General features: G+C 42.9%; 1 protein-coding gene across 1 annotated transcript; it reads left to right on the top strand.

The window, feature by feature from the left end:
• The first annotated feature begins 216 nt into the window (after positions 1–216).
• CCR8 (C-C motif chemokine receptor 8) lies at positions 217–6,206 on the top strand. Its single transcript, XM_032861409.1, has 2 exons — positions 217–322; positions 5,109–6,206. The coding sequence occupies exon 2, from the start codon at positions 5,139–5,141 to the stop codon at positions 6,204–6,206; it is 1,068 nt and encodes a 355-aa protein (XP_032717300.1). The 5' UTR covers positions 217–322; positions 5,109–5,138.
• The last annotated feature ends 13,945 nt before the right edge of the window (positions 6,207–20,151 follow it).

Raw genomic sequence — 20,151 nt, 5'->3', positions numbered from 1 at the left:
GACTTTAGCCATTCTAATAATCAGGCAGTGGTATCTCTCTGCTGTTTTAATTTACTATTCCCTAATGACAATGATAAGGTGGTGAGCATATTTTCATATGCTCATTTGCCATCTGTATGTGTTCTTGGGTGATAACAATTTTTAAAGACTTTTTAAATAACCGTGGGATGGTAGGTCCACCCCTATTCTGCCACTCACCACAAACAGATAAGATACCACCCTCGAGTGAGGAGCTCTTGCTCACTGGGCTGCAGACACAGAGGGGCAGATTCTGAGAAGAATTAACAACACTGAAATCTCCAGAACAAAGGCTCTAATTAAGGTACGTATTCATTAGCATCCTTGGGGAAGAAGGATAGAAGTAGGCAGGAACACTTTTATGTCCTTGGGAAAAAGGCAAAGGGAAGGCAAATATTTCAGAAGCCTAGCAGAAGAGGTGAATAAATATAGATATTTTTAAATCTTTGCTTGTCCTGAGTGCACAAACCTGCAGATGTCTTAGTGGCCAGTCCTGGCTCTGACTGAGGAAAGCAAGCCATGCCATTTTCTCTGCAGGACGCTAGGAGGGGGTGAAAGCTCTTACAAGAGTGCAAAGTTTGTTAAGAAAATACCTCTTATCACCAGGCATCTGAGAGGAGTCTGTCCTTGGGCTGGTTACAAGGCTTCTATCAGACAAACCGTTACACAGCTACAAGGTAGTCGAGAACTTGAAAGTCAGGTGGCTCAACTTCTAAAAGATTGGTGTGTTTTTGCTCTCCCCACAAAAACAGCTAAATATGGAAGAGGAAAAAGGGTTCAGAGCAGAAGTAGTTTCGAGTCCTGGCTCTATGGCCTCCCTCTCTGTAACTTTAGTCAATGGACTTACAGTCTCTGGGATTCAGATTCAACCCTAATTCCAGAAACAGAAAGGAGGTATGAGGACCTGCTTCCCAGGGATTCAAGAGAAATGAATGAAAGAATGCATCTAAAACACCTTGTCCGCTGTAATAAATGACGGACATCCTTAATACTTCACATAGACTTTACTGATGAGAGAGCATGGAGGAAGAATGGGTTAGGGGTGAGCAGGAAGGATCTGGGGAAGGAATGAGTTAAGGACAACCCCTTATTCTAGGATATTAGGAGAGCAGAACAGAAGGAAGGCAAACAGAAAATTATTTTTTTTAAACAACTGTCAGACAAGTAGGAAGGAAGATGTAGGAGGAGAGACTATTGTTTTGAGAGATACTAGCCACAAAAAAAAAAAAAACAAAACCCACGTCCATACTTCAGAAACTATGTTTTTAAACCCATTTTGGGTACAAACTTAAATAAAATTAATAACTTTAAAAATGGCTAACTTGCTAGGCATTTCCAATTAGACAAAGAAAGGTGGCCTAGTGGACAAGGGCGTCTGAATGTTCAACAACCAAACACATTGGAAAAATAGGGTCCAAATTGGAAGTGTCTTGAATGTAAATATCAATCGGAGAATTATCATGTTGTAATTGTTGTGTCTTCCTTCACATAAATAGAGCATATGTTTCCTTTTTAATCGTGTCCTCATTGATGACCTTCAACAAAGTTTTATAATATTTCACATAACCGAACCGCAGTTTCTATCATGTTTGTCCTTAGAAATCTTAGCAGTTTTTGTTGCTAGGATGATTGGGATCCTTTATTTCTATTGCATTTTTAAAGGAATTATTTATGGTGCTTATAAAAGCAGTGAAAAGAATAATCTGAACTCTTTAGAAGAACGTGGCTGTATTTTTCAAACAACAGTGTGGGGAGAAGAAAAGCAAGATACAAAAAGAGAGACGTGACAACCATTTGTGTCGGTCAAAAGTGAGCACAAAACAATATTATATATTATTTAAGGGTACAGTTAACTATGTAAAAGTACAGGGGGAAACTGGAATGAACCATATCCGACTGGTTTCAGTAGTTGCTTCTGGGGCGTGGGGATCAGTTGGGTAGTTAAAGAGAACCTTGGCTTCATCTGTATTGCGTTAGAAAGACAGGAAGACAGGGGAAGAAAGAAAAAAGAACCAAAAGCAAATCTGACACTGTGTTAGCAATTGCTAATTCTGGGTGGCGGAACTATAAGTATTTAAATTGTCTTCAAAAATTTTGGCTTTTCGGGACGCCTGGGTGGCTCAGTTGGTTAAGCAGCTGCCTTAGGCTCAGGTCATGATCCCAGCGTCTTGGGATCGAGTCCCGCATCGGGCTCCTTGCTCGGCGGGGAGCCTGCTTCTCCCTCTGCCTCTGCCTGCCATTCTGTCTGCCTGTGCTTGCTCTCTCTCCCTCTCTCTCTCTGACAAATAAATAAAATCTTTAAAAAAAAAAATTTGGCTTTTCTTGTTCCACCCAGTCCCCTCTGTATTGGTGAGCTGGGGCAGTTTTCAATTTTTATGAGACTGACGCGCTGCCTACTACGTTATGGAGGCACCTCAATTTTCAATTTTTAAAACATGTTAATAGACCTCACTGTTTAGAGAAGCTTTATGTTTACCGGAAATTTGGATGGAAATTACAAACAGTTCCCATATATGTTCCTCCCCCTACCCTGGACTCCTTGGTCTGTTTCCACTGCCGTAACAATATACCATATGCCTGGTGGCTCAAATGGCAGAAATGTACTTTCTCACAGTTCTGGAGGCTAGAAGTCTAAGGTCAAGGTGATGACGTATTGGGTTCCTGATAAGTGCTCCTTCCTGGCTTGCAGACAGTCACTTTCTCAATTTGTCCCCCTATGACTCTCTCTCCGGGCATGTACTGAGAGAGAGAGAGAGGTCTTTGGTATCTCTTGCTCTTCTTAAAAGAACACCAGTCCAATCAGATCAGGACCTCACCCTTACAACATCATTTAACCTCAATTACCTCCTGAAGCCCTATCTCCAAATATCATCACAGTAAGAATTAGAGCTTCAATCTATGGGCACACAATTCAGTCTTTAACATCCTGACCTAACATCCCGACATCTGGCTTCCCAAAATTCATGTCTTCAAAGTATTACGTACATGTACTCCATTTCAACAGCTCCCAAAGTCTTAACCCGTTCCAGCACCAATTCCAGATCCAAAGTCTTACCTAGGTATCATCTAAACCGGGTATTAGTGAGATCTGAGATATGATTCATCCTGAGGCTGAATTCCTTTCCCGCTGTAAGCCTGTGAAACCAGACAAATTATGCATTCGAAAATACATTCCCATTCCGCAGGGAACAAACCAGAAAGAACGGAGGGGTGGTGGGTCCCAGGCAAGCCTCAAAGCTAACAAGGCAAATTCAATTAGGTTGTCAAGGATAATCTTTTTTGTCCAGGTGCTCTGCCCTCTGGACCCACTAGGTGACAGCATCACCTTAGAGCCCCAGGCGGGAGCCCCACCCGCAAGGCCCCGGAGGCCCCAAAGCGGCTGGGCCTCCTACGGGAAGGGGAGGGAACAGTCTTACCCATTGCACCTGTGCGGAGAGTGCCTTCTGTAATGTATTCTGTCATTCCTTCGTTTACTTGAAGGATAAAATGTACTCGCAGGCTCTATATAGCTCTATTGTCTCTATATAGGATCTATATAGCTCTATTGTCCCATCTTGTAGAATCCTAGAAGTTCAAACGCGTTGGTTTATTTTGTCCTGTCTCTGCAGCTTTGGGCCAAACCGGCAGCATCTCTATCCCTAGCTTCTGTTGAACCTGCTCCATGGGTGGGGCGCCTGGGTAGCTTAGTGGGTTAAAGCCTCTGCCTTCTGCCCGCTCAGGTCTGGCCACATCTTGGGCGTATTCTCCAGAAACGCTTCCTCATTTCTGTGGTTTGGACAGGCTTCCAAATCTTCGAGTTCTGATTCCTCTTTGTGTAACGACTCCTTCAACTTACCTCTCTCCTCTAGCATTTTACAGTTATTGGCACAGAGAAGCTTCTTAACACTTAGTTTAGGAATACCCCAGCCAAATATCCAATCTTCTGCAAAACGCTAGAAACAATTCAGCCAAGTTCTCTGCCACTTAGAGCAAGAATCTAATTCCTCCACTTCTAATAACATGTTCCTCATTTCTGCCGGAGACCTCGCCTTTAACATCCGTATTTCCGCCCCCATTCTGTCCACGATGATACCTGTATTCTCCCAGACCACGGAAGCTCTCTTTCCAGCCCTCTCTGCGTCCTGAGCCCTCAGCATAATCACTTTCACCGTCCACATCGCCACCAACAGTGTCTTCAAGGCAACCTCGGGTTTTTCTAGCGTGTGGAAAGGATTCTCCACGCATTCCCACTTCCAAAGCCACTTAGGTATTTGCTGTAACGGTATCCACTCATCAGTATCAGGCTGCCATAATGAAAAGCCAGACAAAAGAAGTTAATTTTGTCACTGTCCTGGAAGCTAGAGGTCCAAGATCAGGGTGCCAACAGGGCCGGTTTCTGGTGAGACCTCTCTTCCTGGCTTGCAGCCATCCATCTTCTTGCTGTGAACTCCTTGGTCTTTTCCCTGTGCATGCAGAGAGAGAAAAAGAGAGAGAGAGAGAGAGAGCAAGCTTGCAAGCTTGGGTGACTCTTCTTCTTAAAAGGACACCAGGCCCAAGGATTGGAACCCCACCCTTATGATATATTTAACTATACTTACCTCTTTACTGGCTCATCTCCAAATATGGTGACATAAGTGGTGTCTTGGTCAGTTTGGGCGGCTATAACAGAATAACAGAGACTGGGTGGTTTATAAACAACTGGAATTTAATTCTCACTATTCTAGAGTCTGGGAAGTCCAAAATCAGGGTGCCAGCAGGCTCTGGTGAGAACCCTGTTCCAGGTTGCAGAGAGCTGACTTCTCCTTATAACCTCACATAGCTGTGAGCAGAGAGAAGAAGCAAGCTCTCTTGTGATTCTTATAAGGGCACTCATTGTATTCATGAGGGCTCTACCCTCCTGTGACCTCATTTAACCCAATTACTTCCCAAAGAACCCACTGCTTAATACCATCACAAGGTGGGGTAAATTCATTTAAAATGAATTTTGGGAGAACACAAGCGTTCAGCCTATTACAGGGCTTTAGGGCTTCAGCATATGAATGGGGGGATGCAGTTAGAATTCAATCTATATTTTTAAATAAAAATATTTTTAAGGAATGAATCTCTCTTAGGTGTCCCTCTGACCTGGTCCTCCTGCTTTGATGGATTATACGCTGGAGCCCAATGTGACGACGGTAACCGACTACTACTATCCTGATATCATGTCAAGCCCCTGCGATGGGGAACTGATCCAAAGGGACAGCAAGTTGCTTCTTGCTGTCTTTTACTGTGTCTTGTTTGTATTCGGTCTTCTGGGAAACATCCTGGTCATCCTTGTCCTTGTAGCCTGCAAGAAGCTGAGGAGCATCACCGACGTATACCTCTTGAACCTGGTCCTGTCTGACTTGCTTTTTGTCTTCTCCTTCCCCTTCCAGACCCACTACCAACTGGACCAGTGGGTGTTTGGGACTGTAATGTGCAAGGTGGTCTCTGGTTTTTATTACATTGGCTTCTTCAGCAGCATGTTCTTTATCACCCTCATGAGTGTGGACAGGTACCTGGCAATCGTCCATGCGGTCTATGCCATGAAAGTGAGGACAGCCAGGATGGGCACAGCCCTGAGTCTGGCCGTGTGGTTGATTGCTATCATGGCCACCAGCCCATTACTAGTGGTGTACCAAGTGGCCTCTGAAGATGGCATTCTGCAGTGTTATTCATCTTACAATCAACAGACTCTGAAGTGGAAGATCTTCATCCACTTTGAAATGAATATCTTAGGTCTGTTGATCCCGTTCACCATCCTTATGTTCTGCTACATTAGCATTCTGCACCAGCTGAAGAGCTGCCAAAATCACAACAAGACCAAGGCCATCAAATTGGTGCTCATTGTGGTGATCGCATCTTTACTCTTCTGGGTCCCATTCAATGTGGTCCTCTTCCTCACTTCTCTGCTCAACATGAACATCTTGGATGGATGTGTCCTGAGCCAACGACTGATTTTTGCCACTCATGTCACAGAAACCATTTCCTTCACTCACTGCTGTGTGAACCCTGTGATCTATGCTTTCATGGGTGAGAAATTCAAGAAACACCTCTCAGAAATATTCCAGAAGATTTCCAATTATGGCCTCCTCTTTGTAGGAAGACAAATACCTAGGGAGAGCTGGGAAAGACCTCCCTCCTCCTGTCAGCACCCCTCCCGCTCCTCCAGCACAGACTACATTTTGTGACGGGGGGGGGGGCCGGCGTGTTTCTTTTAGAAGACAAAAATGATTTACACTGGAGTCTGAGGCTACTTGAAGGGATACTCTTAGAAATGTGGTTACAGACACAAGGCATATTTAATGATGGTTAATGAACTCCTGTTATTGCAAATTAATCTTCTCAGCTTTCAAAGATTTTGTTACTATTTTCTGGAAATAGTCTATATATCTCACTATTTAGTATAACGTTAGCTTTGGGATTTGTTTCTTAGTTTTGTAGTGCCTTTATTATATCTCAATTTAAATTTTATCAAATTCTTTTTCACATCTATTAAGGTGATCATATAGCTTTCTTTCCTCTATCATTCTGTTAATTTGGTAAACTTATCTTCTGATTTTCTTATTTTAAATCAACTTGTATTTTCCCTGGAAAAAAATGACCTCTTGTTCATGATCATTTTAATAAATAATTGGATGCTTGGAAAATTCATATCTGTGTTCATGAGAAATATTACCCTGTAATTTTCCTTTTAAAAACATGGTGAAACATGGCAGGGTATCCACTATCACCACTGCCGTTCAACGTAGTACTAGAAGTCCTAGCCTCAGCAATCAGATAACAAAGAGAAATAAAAGGCATCCGAGGGACGCCTGGGTGGCTCAGTTGGTTGGACGACTGCCTTCGGCTCAGCTCATGATCCTGGAGTCCCGGGATTAAGTCCTGCATCCGGCTCCCAGCTCCACGGGGAGTCTGCTTCTCCCTCTGACCTTCTCCTTGCTCATGCTCTCTCTCACTGCCTCTCTCTCAAATAAATAAAATCTTAAAAAAAAAATCCAAAATTGGCAAAGAAGTCAAGCTCTCATTCTCTGCAGATGACATGGATACTCTAAGTGGAAAATCCAACAGACTCCACCCCAAAATTACTAGAACTCATACAGGGATTCAGCAATTTGGCAGGATATAAAATCAATGCCCAGAAATTAGTTGCATTTCTATATACTAACAATGAGACAGAAGGAAGAGAAATTAAAGAGTTGATCTCATTTACAGCTGCACCAAAAACCATAAGAGACCTAGGAATAAACCTAGCCAAAGACATAAAGGATTTGTACTGTGAAAACTATAGAACACTTACAAAAGAAATCGAGGAAGACACAAAGAGATGGAGAAACATTCCATGCTCATGGATTGGAAGAACAAATATTGTTAAAATGTCTATGCTACCTAGGGCAATCTATACATCCAATGCAATCCCTATCAAAATACCATCAACTAAATAAATAATCCTAAAATCCATATGGAACCAGAAAAGACTCTGAATAGCCAAAGGAATGTAGAAAAAAGAAAGATGAAACTGGTGGCATCACAATTCTGGACTTTAAGCTCCATTACAAAGCTGTCATCATCAAGACAGTATGGTACTGGCACAAAAACAGACACATAGATCAATGGAACAGAATAGAGAGCCCAGAAATGGACTTCCAACTCTATGGTCAACTAATCTGTGGCAAAACAGGAAAGAATATCTAATGGAAAAAAGACTGTCTCTTCAACAAATGGTGTTGGGAAAATTGGATAGCCACATGCAGAAGAATGAAACTGGACCATTTCCTTACACCAAACACAAAAATAGACTCAAAATGGATGAAATACCTCAATGTGAGGCAGGAATCCATCCTAGAAGAGAACACAGGCAGCAACCTCTGTGACTCGGCGGCAGCAACTTCTTGCTAGACCCATCTCCAAAGGCAAGGGAAACAAAGGCAAAAATGAATTATTGGGACTTCATCAAGATAAAAAGCTTTTGCATAGCAAAGGAAACAGTCGGGGTAAAGAAAAGACAACCAACAGAATGGGAGAAGATATCCCAAATGTTTTATCAGATAAAGGGCTAGTATCCAAAATCTGTAAGAAACTTATCAAACTCAACACCCAAAGAAGAACTAACCTAGTCAAGAAATGGGCGGAAGACATGAACAGACAGTTCTCCAAAGAAGACAACCAAATAGCCAATAGACACATGCAAAAATGTTCCATATCACTTGGCATCAGGGAAATACAAATCCAAACCACAATGAGATACCACCTCACATCAGTCAGAGTGACTAAAATGAACAAGTCAGGAAATGACAGATGTTGGTGAGGTTGCAGAGAAAGGGGAACCCTCTTACACTGTTGATGGGAATGCAAGCTGGTGCAGCCACTCCGGAAAACAGTGTGGAGGTTCCTCAAAAAGTTGAAAATAGAGCTACTTTACAACCCATCAATCGTACTACTAGGTATTTACCCTAAAGATACAAATGTAGTGATCCAAAGGGACACATGCACCTGAATGTTTATAGAAGCAATGTCCACAATAGCTAAACTATGGAAAGAGCCCAGATATCCATCTATAGATGAATGGATATAAAGAAGATGTGATATATATATATATATATATATATATATATATATATATTCAGCAGTTAAAAAAAAAACAAAAATACAAAAATGAAATCTGGCCATTTGCAATGACCTGGATGGAACTAGAAAATATTATGCTAAGTGAGATAAGTCAATCAGAGAAAGACAATTATCATATGATCTCACTCATACATGGAATTTAAGAAACAAAAGATCATAGGGGAAGAGAAGAAAAAATAAAATAAGATGAATTCAGAGGGAGAAAAACCGTAAGAGACTCTTAATCATAGGAAACAAACTGAGGGTTGCTGGAGGGGAGGAAGGTTAGGGGATGGGGTCACTGGGTGATGGACATTAAAGAGGGCACATTATGTAATGAGTGCTGGGTGTTATATAAGACTGATGAATCACTGACTTCTACCTCTGAAACTAATAATACATTAAATGTTAATTAATTGGGGATGCCTGGATGGTTCAGTCAGTTAAGGGTCTGCCTTCAGCTCACGTCATGATTCCAGAGTCCTAGGATTGAGTCCCACGTCAGCCTTCTTGCTCAGGAGGAAGCCTGCTTCTCCCTCTGCTTGCAGCTGCCCTTACTTGTGTTCTCTCTCTCTGACAAATAAATAAGTGAAATCTTTTTTAAAATGTTAATTAATTGAATTTAAGTAAAAAAGGAAAAAAATTTTTTAAAAAGTAAAATGTCCTGGTCAGATCTGCAACGACATGGATGGACCTAGATGTACTATGCTAAGTGAAGTAAGTCATAGATAGAAAAACAGATACCATGTGATTTCACTTGTACGTGGAATTTGTTTAAATAAAGAATAAATGAATAAATAAAGATTTTATTCATTTATTTGAGAGAGAGAGCATGAGAGGGAAGAAGGTCAGAGGAGAAGCAGACTTCCATGGAGCTGGGAGCCTGATGTGGGACTCGATCCTGGGACTCTGGGATCATCACCTGAGCCAAAGGCAGTTAACTGAGCCACCCAGGTGCCCCTTGTAAATGGAATTTAAGAAAGAGAACAAATGACAAAAAAAAAAAAAAAAAAAAAGAGAGAGAGAGAGAGAGAAAACCAGATTTTTTTTTTTAAGATTTTATTTATTTATTTGACAGACAGAGATCACAAGTAGGCAGAGAGGCAGGCAGAGAGAGAGGAGGAAGCAGGCTCCCTGAGGAGCAGAGAGCCTGACGCGGGGCTCGATCCCAGGACCCTGAGATCATGACCTGAGCCAAAGGCAGCGGCTTAACCCACTGAGCCACCCAGGCACCCCCAAAAAACAGATTCTTAAATACAGAAAATGAACTAGTGGTTGACAGAGGGGAGGTGGAGGGGGGAATGTATGAAATAGAGAATTAAGAGGTACAAACTTCCAGTGTTAAAATAATAAAATACACCAGTCCTGGAGAGGAAAAGCACAGCATAGGAAATACAGTCAGTATTGTCTGGTGACTTACTGTGTATGGGCACTGAGATGAGAAATGTACGGAATTGTTGAATCACTATATTATATACCTGAAACTATTATATGTTAATTATACTTTAATTTTTAAAAATGTCCTGGTCAGATGTGATCTCCAAGAACGTGTTTGAAAGTATTCCTTTTGCCACTATTCTGAAAGACTTTGTGCAAAATATTGGGTGTTACTTCTCCCTTAAAGGTTTAGTAAAATCCATTAGTGAAGTCATCTGGGATTTCTCTGTAGCAAGATTTCCAATTATGCATTCAGTTCCTTTGGCAGATAAAGATTATTCAGATTTTCTGTCTTTGCTTGTCTCAGTTTTGGAAAGTTGTGATTTTTATTTATTTATTTATTTAAAAAAATTTTTTTTAAGTTTTTTTTTTTTTAGGCAGAGAGAGAGGAGAATCAAACTCCTGCTGAGCAGAGAGCCTGATGTGGGGCTGGATCCCAGGACTCTGGGATCATGACCTGAGCCGAAGGCAGAGGCTTTAACCCACACTGAGCCACCCAGGCACCCTGGAAAGCTGTGATTTTAAAGGAATTTTCCCAGTTTAAGTTGTCAAATTAGCAAAAGGTTCCTTCTAATATCTTCTTATATTATTTTTATGAGAATATGAAGTAATGTCCTTTTTCATTCTTTTTTTTTATTTCTGTCATTCATTTTTTTTTTATTTCTTTTCAGCGTAACAGAATTCATTGTTTTTGCACCACACCCAGTGCTCCATGCAATACGTGCCCTCCATAATACCCACCATCTGGCTCCCCCAACCTCCCACCCCCTCGCCCCTTCAAAACCCTCAGGTTGTTTTTCAGAGTCCATAGTCTCTCGTGGTTCATCTCCCCTTCCCATTTCCCTCAACTCCCTTCTCCTCTCCATCTCCCCATGTCCTCCATGCTATTTGTTATGCTCCACAAATAAGTGAAACCATATGAAATTGACTCTCTCTGCTTGACTTATTTCACTCAGCATAATTTCATTCTTAATTCACACCAAGTCATTGGTGCTTTATATTTTCTCTCTTTTGTTCCTGATCGGTCTTATTAATCTTTTCAAAAAAAAACCAGCTTTCGGATTTGTTGATTTTCTTTCTGCCTTTACACTGATTTCCGCTCTTATCTTTATCTTTTTTTAAAAAGATATATTTATTAGAGAGAGAGAAGAAACATAATATGTATAAAATCTAAAAATCACCTTTAGATAGAATATTCTGTTGGATCCCATTATATAGTATGCAAAGGATGATTTCTGACTTCAGGACAATTTTTTTTCTTTTCTTTTCCAAATTAACAACATAATTTCAACAACAGATGATACATTCTGCAAAACTGACACACATTATATTGACCATATCGCCTACTCATTTTAGGAAAGCATCCCAACAACTTTATCTTAAAATGTTTAAATATGTACTTAGGACACTCACACAATACTCTTCCACAAAGTGTAAATCTCGAAAACCATGAGAAGTTTGTTGCTTCTTTCTCCTGCTTTAGACACAAATTTACTCCATTCTGAATAACCCGTGAGCTCCATTATTATGTTGGGTCACTAGTAATGAAAGACAAACTCTTCATTCTGAATGTCCAGACACTGAAATTCTCATTGAAATGTAACCATGTGGCAATTTCCTGATAATCTGTGTCTTCATAGAACTTTCTTTATATTGTCATCTCCTTTCTTTGTAGATCGTCTTTTCTTGGAGTGGTTTCTTACACTGATGCCAGTAAGTGTGATATGTGCGTAATTAATAGTTGTTGAATGAATAAAGGAATGGGCATCTGGAACAAGATAGGGCTAAGAACTAGGGTGAGGTAGGTATGCAGGACTTCTACCTGGCTCTCAGGCTAATGCAAGCCACACCAGAGAGGTGGGAGATACTCTGGGGCACGGAGCATCTTTGAGGAAAATGCCCACACATAAGCAAAGTTTTGCCAACAGTTCTGCATTACTCAGAGCCCCCCTCCAGCTCAGGTTACCCCTCCTGATACAGGGGTTCAAACTTACCAGGGACAGCTTTAGCAATTCTTGCAAGGTCTGCCTCTTTAAGAAACTGTAAGAAACTGCACAGAGCACCAACAACCTGAAAGTCGTATCTATGACCCATCCACAGTCTTCTCCATGAGTTTTTTTGTTTTTTTTTTTTCTCCATGAGTTTTTTATAAACTCCACCATTGTGGGGCTCCAGGCAGCCCTGGGATGGGGAATAATCCTTACACTAGACTGGAAGAGGCTGCTGGGAACCTGAAAAGCCCAAAAGAGGTGGCAGACTGTTAGGGCCGATTTAATGTTAAAACCTGTTTAACTATTAGGGCCTGCTTAGCCAGAGCAACTCCATATTGCCTAGATAGCCATATTGTTGTTTACATCCACGGACTTCATTCCAGGAATAAACGCCCCCGTAGTTCCTGGTATGGTTCCGGGTATCGATTCCGGGAGTAAACGCCTTAACAATAGAAGCCACGTACCTTGGGTCTGTGGTTATGCCCTATAAAACCAGCCTGTGAGATCGGGAGGGGGTCCCTCTCTTCGGAGGCGGCCCTGGCCAGTCAGTCTGACTTCTAATGCTTGGCATAGATTAAAGCTTTACATAGCTTTCACTTTGTCTCAGTCTCGTTCCCCTAGCCGGTCAGTCTAACTTCTAATGCATAACTTTTTTTTGCATAAAAAAAGTTTTGCATAACTTTTACTTTGTCTCAGTCTCGTTCCTTTGATAACAGACCCCAACACAGACTATGCCTGATACCGTTCTGATTTGACTCATTAATTCATGTATGTATTTAATACATAGGTCTGTTTTCCCCAAGCAGAGCAAGTACCAATGTCCAGAGGTGAGAGAGAGCATGTCAGGTTCCCAGAACTCCAAAAGCAGAAGTGTTGAGAGGTAGGGAAGGGAGGACAAAGAGAAGGTCAGAGAGAAAGCCTGGAGCCTGACCTGCCATGTTAAAGAATTCTGGCCTTATCCAGAAGAAGTATACGTAGAAGAACAAAATGGTCAGATTTGCATGTTGGAAGGATCCCCACTTGCACATGAGGACTTGTAGTCTGGTAAGCCTCAGTGACCTGGTGGTCACAATTCCAAGACACAGTCTTTTCCCTGCCACTTCCCTGAGGTGGTTCACCTTGGTTGGCCATCTGGCTTATCATGCCTCCTTACATCCATGCCTTTACAACAAGAGGCTCACCCAGAGACTGTCTTTCTCTGGCAGACAGAGGAAAGGACCAGACGTAGGTGGCCAGCTCTCCTCCCAGTAATTCTGGATAATCCATCACATGGCAACCCCTTCTTGTTCCTTCTAACTGGTTATTATTCGTATTTGTCAGTGCCAATCAGTCCTTCCTGTTCTTGGACAGTTCCTACTTTTTTTCTGGCCTGTTTATTGGCTTACTCAGTTTCCTGTATATGCCCTTTCTTGCCTACACAGATGGAAAGAAATATAGATTCTCATTTATAGGACATTACAAAAGTAATGATCCCAATCCTCACTGCTTTCCTGCTGGGGTCTCTTTTGCCAGCAAGTAGATGGTAGAGCAGCATTTGAATTCAGTCTCCATAATTTCTTCCCATTAGTGCACTGTACTTCCTGCTGTTTGTTCCTTGACTGCATTGAGCGTCAGTTTTCAAGTCTGTAAAATGAGAATAACACCATTAGTCAGGTATCCTGCTGTCCAGGAGGCCAGGAGCCACAACCTGCTGGGAATAGGGCTCTGGCTCCCTCTAGTGGTCAGTTTGAGCTGCGATCCTGTAGGGTGAAGGAGCCCCCATGCAAAAACTGAAGGGACAGGAAGAAGCAGTTGGAAGGCTTCTGATTTTATATGACTAACCTGTCAGAATTTCTGTTTTGAGATTCGCAGCAACAGTGCAGGTGTTCAACGAGTGTTTGGACTGTATGTATCGGAGGCTTCACACTTGAACTCTAAGTCATCTAAATCCTCCCTGTGTCCCTTGGAGATGATACTGTACAGGGAAGTCTTTCCTAAATTTCAGACCTTGGTAATGAGGGGAGAGGACATATTTGCTTACTTTACAGGCAGGATTTTCGCCTGCCAAAAATCAGTGCATTTCAGATTAGTATTTGATATTCAGTTGATAGAAACTGTGGCATCCAGAATCCACGGGTAGTCCACTCCTCACAGTGCTAACGTCTTCTCCACAGAAGCCACTCTTCTCCCTCAGAGGAGTGTGGGGCCATGGGGGTGGAAGCTAGGGCAGTGGGGTTTCCTGAGGACCTCCCTCAGGGGTAGGGCTTGGAGAGCCTTTCTGCCTTGGAGACCTGTTCCTCCTGAAGGGCCAGTCCCCAGCCTGAGGCTCCCTCTCTGACCCGACTCTTCTCTCTAGTCCAGATGATAGAAGATGTCCACCTCCCTCTCCAGATCACAGCGATGGAGAGTCTTGGCTTTGAGAATGTCATCTTCCACAAGGACTCAGAGAAGTGTGTCTGCTTGTTCTAGCGTGGGCCCCTCCTGGAATCTGGGTGAGGCTGGAGGAACAGCTAAGCTGACAGCTCTAATGGGCTTTTGTCTTGGCAGAAGAGCGGGGAGGAGGCCCTAGGCTAGCTGGTGAGTCTGTGGCTCCTGTAAGCAGGTGCTTGGTTACTGTCACATGGGGGGACATCAACCTCATTCTACTGGCTCCCTGGAGAAGGGCGGCCCACTGGCCCTTCAGTGACCCACCCCGGATAGGGCCCTTCCATGTTTAGGGATTTCTTCACTGAGTCTCAACTTCCTAAATGGCAGTGGACAGAGGGGATATTAAACACAATAAGGGAGAAAATCATGCCTTTTCAGTGCGAGTACATGCCTGACCCTGTATAGGGAGCTTTGGTATGTAAATTGCTCACAAAAATTCTTAGAAGGAGATAGTCCTTTTACCTATCTTACAGATGAAGACACAGATGCCCCGAGTGGTTATATGACTGAGGTCACATGGTCAGAAATGTGGGATTCAGAGTCGGGTCTCTATCGCTGCACCATTCTGTTTCCTCCAGAAACTAACCCAGGAGGGAAAGCAAGATTCAGCACAATTCAAGGGTGAGGCTGGTGGTGGGGTGAAGGGCTTCTTTGGCCATTTTGAAGAGTTCATCCCCTTCTAAGCAGGTGCAGCTTGCTTCAGACAATGTTGCTTGTCTTCCCCTGGCATGTGTTTTCTCTTGATTTTCTGCTCCACCCTGAGGGAGGTAAGTCTGATCCTGGATGACAGGAGACCTTTGGCATTCTGCCTCACCAGCACTTGGCTGTGCCAAGTGAAATCCTGGGTGACTATTTCTCCCCTCTGCTGGGCCTGCAGGATTGTCCACAGTGGTGCACTAGGCACCCTGACAGACACCATGTTTTTCATGATGGCACAGTGCCAGTGCAGTCCTTACAGGCACCGTGAGCATAACCTTCAAGAGGTCTGTTTCCCTGGGGCGCCTGGAAGGCTCAGTTGGTTAAGCCGCGGACTCTTGACTTCAGCTCAGGTCATGATCTCAGGGTCGTGAGATGGAGACTTGCTTCAGGTTCATCTGGACCTAGAGCCTGCTTACGATTCTCTCCCTCTCCCTCCTTCTCCCCGCCCTTACTTTCCCTTGCACTCTCTCAATTTAAAAAGAGAGAGAGAGAGAGAGAGAGAGAGAGGGAGAGATATGTTTCCTTGCCTGTGCCCAAGTTCCGTGTGAGCTGCTGTGGGGTTATTCCATGTATTATGATGGAAAATAAGGGCTCATGCAGCAATCCTGATGGCAAAGAGGACATTCTACTTTTGCTTTTCTCATGGACCAATCTTAGATGTTCCTTTTTAAGCCAAGGACAAGGTAACAAGCTTGAAGATGGTTATTTGTTCAAATGTAAACGTAATCTAATAGGATGCTGATGGGTTATTTTTGGCCACCTCTGATTTAGGGAAACGCCAACCAGTGTGCTTGTAAATATCTAAGTCAGTCTACAAAAAATTACTGGGCCCCTACTGAAATGATAATTCCTTACACTGAATTCGTCTCTTACTTAAAACTGACATGCACATTACTTCATTTGATCTTTACTGTAATCCCAGGAGGTTGGTACTGTTATCTCCAATTTGAGAAACTGGGAAGCTGAGGTGAATGCCCAGATAGCAGGTGACAAAGTCAAGACTGGATGCAGGCATCACTGCCTGCTCCCAAGGGCCACATTCCCTGCATGCTAGTGCTCTGCCTCAGTGGGCTCTCAAGGGCACACAGGGATGGGGAGGACACAGCCTCTGTCCCCCAAGGAGGGGAAACAGGTGCATTGGTCAGAGTTCTCCAGAGAAATATGTATACATATGTGTGTATATATATATATATATATAAAAATATCATAGTAATATAGCAATCAATATAGCTATATAATAGAGTATAAATATTAATATAAATATGTTAATATCTATTAATACATTAATATATAGACTAATAGTAATATATAATCTATTAATATCATAGTATATATTATATTATATATTATGTATTGTATATTATATGTAATAACAGTACATAATAGATAACATAAATTATATATTACATATAATACATAATAAACCATATATTTATATATTACATTATATTAATTATATAGTATTAATATATTATGAAATATTAATTATATAATTATTAATATATAATAGATCTTTGATAGATTTATTTCAGGTAATTGGCTTATGGACTTGTGACGACTGGCAAACCCGAAATCCACAGGGCAGGCCATCATGTTGGAAACTTTTGAGAAGAAGTATGGGGTCCCTGGGTGGCTCAGTGGGTTAAAGCCTCTGCCTTCAGCTCAGGTCATGATCTCAGGGTCCTGGGATGGAGTCCCGCATCGGGCTCCCTGCTCAGTGGGGAGCCTGCTTCCTCCTCTCTCTCTCTCTGCCTGGCTGCTTGTGATCTCTCTCTGTCAAATAAATACATTTAAAAAAAAATCTTAAAAAAACAAAAAGAAAGTTTTGAGAACTAAAGCTGCAGTCCTGAGGCAGAATTTCTTCTTCGTCAGGGAAGCCTCAATTTTGTTCTTAAGGCCTTCCAGCTGATTAGGTTAGGCTCACTCAGATTATTGAAAATAATCTCCTTCGCTTACAGTGTACTGATTGTAGATGTTAATCACATCTACAAAATACCTTCCCAGCAACTCCTAGATTAGTGCTGATTGAATAACTGGGGATTGGGGCACCTGGGTGGCTCGGCTGGTTAAGCATCTGCCTCTGGATCAGGTCGTGATCCCCCTCTCAACGGGGAGACTGCTTCTCTCTATCTCTTTCCCTCCCCTTGCTTTCTCTCTCTCTCTCTCACTAACAAATAAAATTTTTAAAAAAATGAATAGCTGGGGATTATCACCTAGTCAAGGTGACTCATAAAACTCAGCATCTCACAAGGAATGCTAATTTACTGATAGGGCCGTTCTACCGCAGATGAAGACAGCTTGCCATGTGCGGGTAGAGCTACTTGGTAGTAGAGAACTTCTGCAGGTAGGTCCTGCTCACCACTGTGGGCATTTCAAGCTGGTCAGGAGCTGGGAGAAAATATGTGCTTACATTTGTAAACTTTTAGCCAAAAGGTAGTATATTTTTCCTCACTTGGAAGATGGCAGGAAAACTCGAAGAGCTTGGTCGTTGTAGAAGATAGGGAAATGGTTTGTCATAATGTGGCTTCTATGTGATGATTGAACACAAAATGTCACATGACCTGGGTTTGCTTCACAGCTGCTTCCTTTCATTGACCCTGACATCTTGGCCCTTGGAGTAGTAGAATCCCAAGACCCCCACTCTGCAGGGTCATCCCCCCCAAACCCCACCACCCCACACACACCACAGAGTCTTCCACCCCTTTCTCAGAGACCAGCCCATGAATAGCTCTACCTCATTGCTCTTCCTCACGGTCCAGTCATCCCTGGCTCAGTGGTGAGGCTGGAGGCAAAGTCACTGGCACAGAAGGAAGAAAGGTATCCCTCTCTTGCAAAGCCTTTGAAACAGCTACAGGACCATCATCTTTGCCGAAGCTTCTGGCAAAGCCTTTAGAATTTTTTTCCTGCTGGTTGTGCCTATCCTTGAGACCAGGCACAGATGTTGACTTCCTCAACTGCTGAGGGCAATGTGTGCTCTTGGAGACTCTGAAGACTGATCTTTCAGACTGTGTTTGGGGTCAAGGGGATGTTCAAATGGAGAGGAACTTGTATTAGTTACATGATGGAGCCCGTCATAACATTCACCACTCTGGGAGCCACTAGCTGTAAAGAGGTTTCTGAAGAGGGAGGCAGGGGACTGTGGCCTTACAGTGTGCCTCATGTCTCCCCTCTTGACCCATCCTGGCTTCCAAAGGGCAAAAATGGACTCATTGGTTTGACAACAGTAGAGGGAATCTGGATAATTCAAGAAGCAGCTTTGGCTCCACGCAAACAGAAAGGAAAAGTCTCCCTGAGCTGGTTTCCTGGAAGTATGGGGGGCAACTCATCGATGTTCTCTTCAGAATTCCCACCATCTTCTTCTGAACAAAGTGACACAGGTTCAAAGCCCTGTAAGGCTCATCTCCTGCCCTGGAGGGCTGGGAACCAAAGCTGCCTTGGGAGCAGATTCTGTCTCCCATCCATCTCCAGTTTCTGTGCTTACTCCAGCTTTTTCCTTCTTGGATGGTGGAAACTCCTCCAGATGTCAGAAGCTTGTTGTGAATAAAACTGTAATAGGGGGTCATGCATCCAAATTGACGTGTATTTCTTCCTGGATTGAAAGTGACTACAGTCACCAGGATGGGAAAGCATCATGAAACCTTAACACCCAACTCATAAAAAAAGGGCCAGATTGGGTTTGGAGGATCGAATGTGTAAGTGGGGGTAGTTAGGTCATAGAAGCAAAAATCACCTTCCACTGACTACAGACAAGTCAGGGAAGCCGTACCTGATGTTAATGACCTTGTTTCAAACTAAAGTCACATGCAGTGTTTTCACCATATATTTTTCTTTTATTTCTTAGCTCACTGCTCCAAGTTTTGCCATTAGGTAAGTATTGCTCCCAGACCCTCCCTTATCTACTAATGGGTAATGCTTCTTTCACATGATCTCATGTTTCCACATCTCCAAGAACACAGAGGAAGGATGGGTGAGGATGAGGAACTCTGGGTTTCAGGGCTGGGAGTATGGCAGGAACAAATATAGTGGGGGAAAACCTGACAGGCACCTACCATCCTTGGAAGACAGCCCATTGCTTCGGAGCCCAGAGCCAAGCCAATATACCTGCTGGGGCTAGGGCGGCCAGGCAGCAGGCTTTCACTGTGGGTCCCACCTCTGCCCTAAGCAGGGAGCAGCTAAGAGCAGCCTCTGAAATACACCAATCCACTGTTTCTCAAAAGTAGGAATCCTTGCCCTATGGAGAAAATGTAGCTGTCCCTTTAAAAAGAAGTTTTAGGGGTGCCTGGATGGCTCAGTCGGTTAAGCCTCTGCCTTCAGTTTGGTCAGTGATCTTGGGGGCCCTGGGATCAACCGCCCCCCATTAAGCCCCGGGATCAAGCCCTGTGTTGGGCTCTCTGCTCAGCAGGGAGCCTGCTCCCCTGCCCCCTGCCTGCTTGTGACCTCTCTCTGTCAAATAAATAAATAAAATCTTTAAAAAATAAAAATAAAAATAAATTTTAGCTTAGTCATATACAACTGCACAAAGAAAATGAGCCTCAAGCTTAGAACAAGGGGTAGCGAAGTATTAACCACCAGACAGATTTGTATATGTATTTCTTAATGTTTGCGCTTTGCTTGATCCCTTCTGGGGACAAAAAAAACACTTTCTTGCCTGTTCCTTGTGCTTCAATAGCATGGGAACAAAGTCTTAAAAAACAGCATCTTACTTCCTAAATTATCCCTGACCTAGATTTCCCTGGTGGAGACTGGATACAGGAAAGTAGTGAAGCCTGTCACCATGAGAAGTTTGCGCTTTCTTCTACAGATAACCAGGGACATTGAAGGTGTGTCCCTGCGTTTTTCAACAGGTTTGTCAGGATCCCAGCAGCGATACTTTTCCACAGCTCCGCCAGATAGGAGTAATGGGAAGCTGGGAGACCATAAATATTAATCCCAGAGCCCTGATGAGAGATAAACCATAATCTTAAACATCTAGACCAATGTGGTCTAATAGATACGT

The sequence above is a fragment of the Lontra canadensis genome, unplaced genomic scaffold (genome assembly GCF_010015895.1).
Source record: "Lontra canadensis isolate GAN:19392208 unplaced genomic scaffold, GSC_riverotter_1.0 scaffold20, whole genome shotgun sequence".
NCBI lineage: Eukaryota > Metazoa > Chordata > Mammalia > Carnivora > Mustelidae > Lontra > Lontra canadensis.
This window is presented reverse-complemented; position numbering and strand designations above follow the sequence as displayed.

What these genes read in the sequence shown, in the direction of transcription:
- CCR8 (XM_032861409.1), top strand. Translation starts at nt 5,139, where the DNA reads ATGGATTATACGCTGGAGCCCAATGTGACGACGGTAACCGACTACTAC.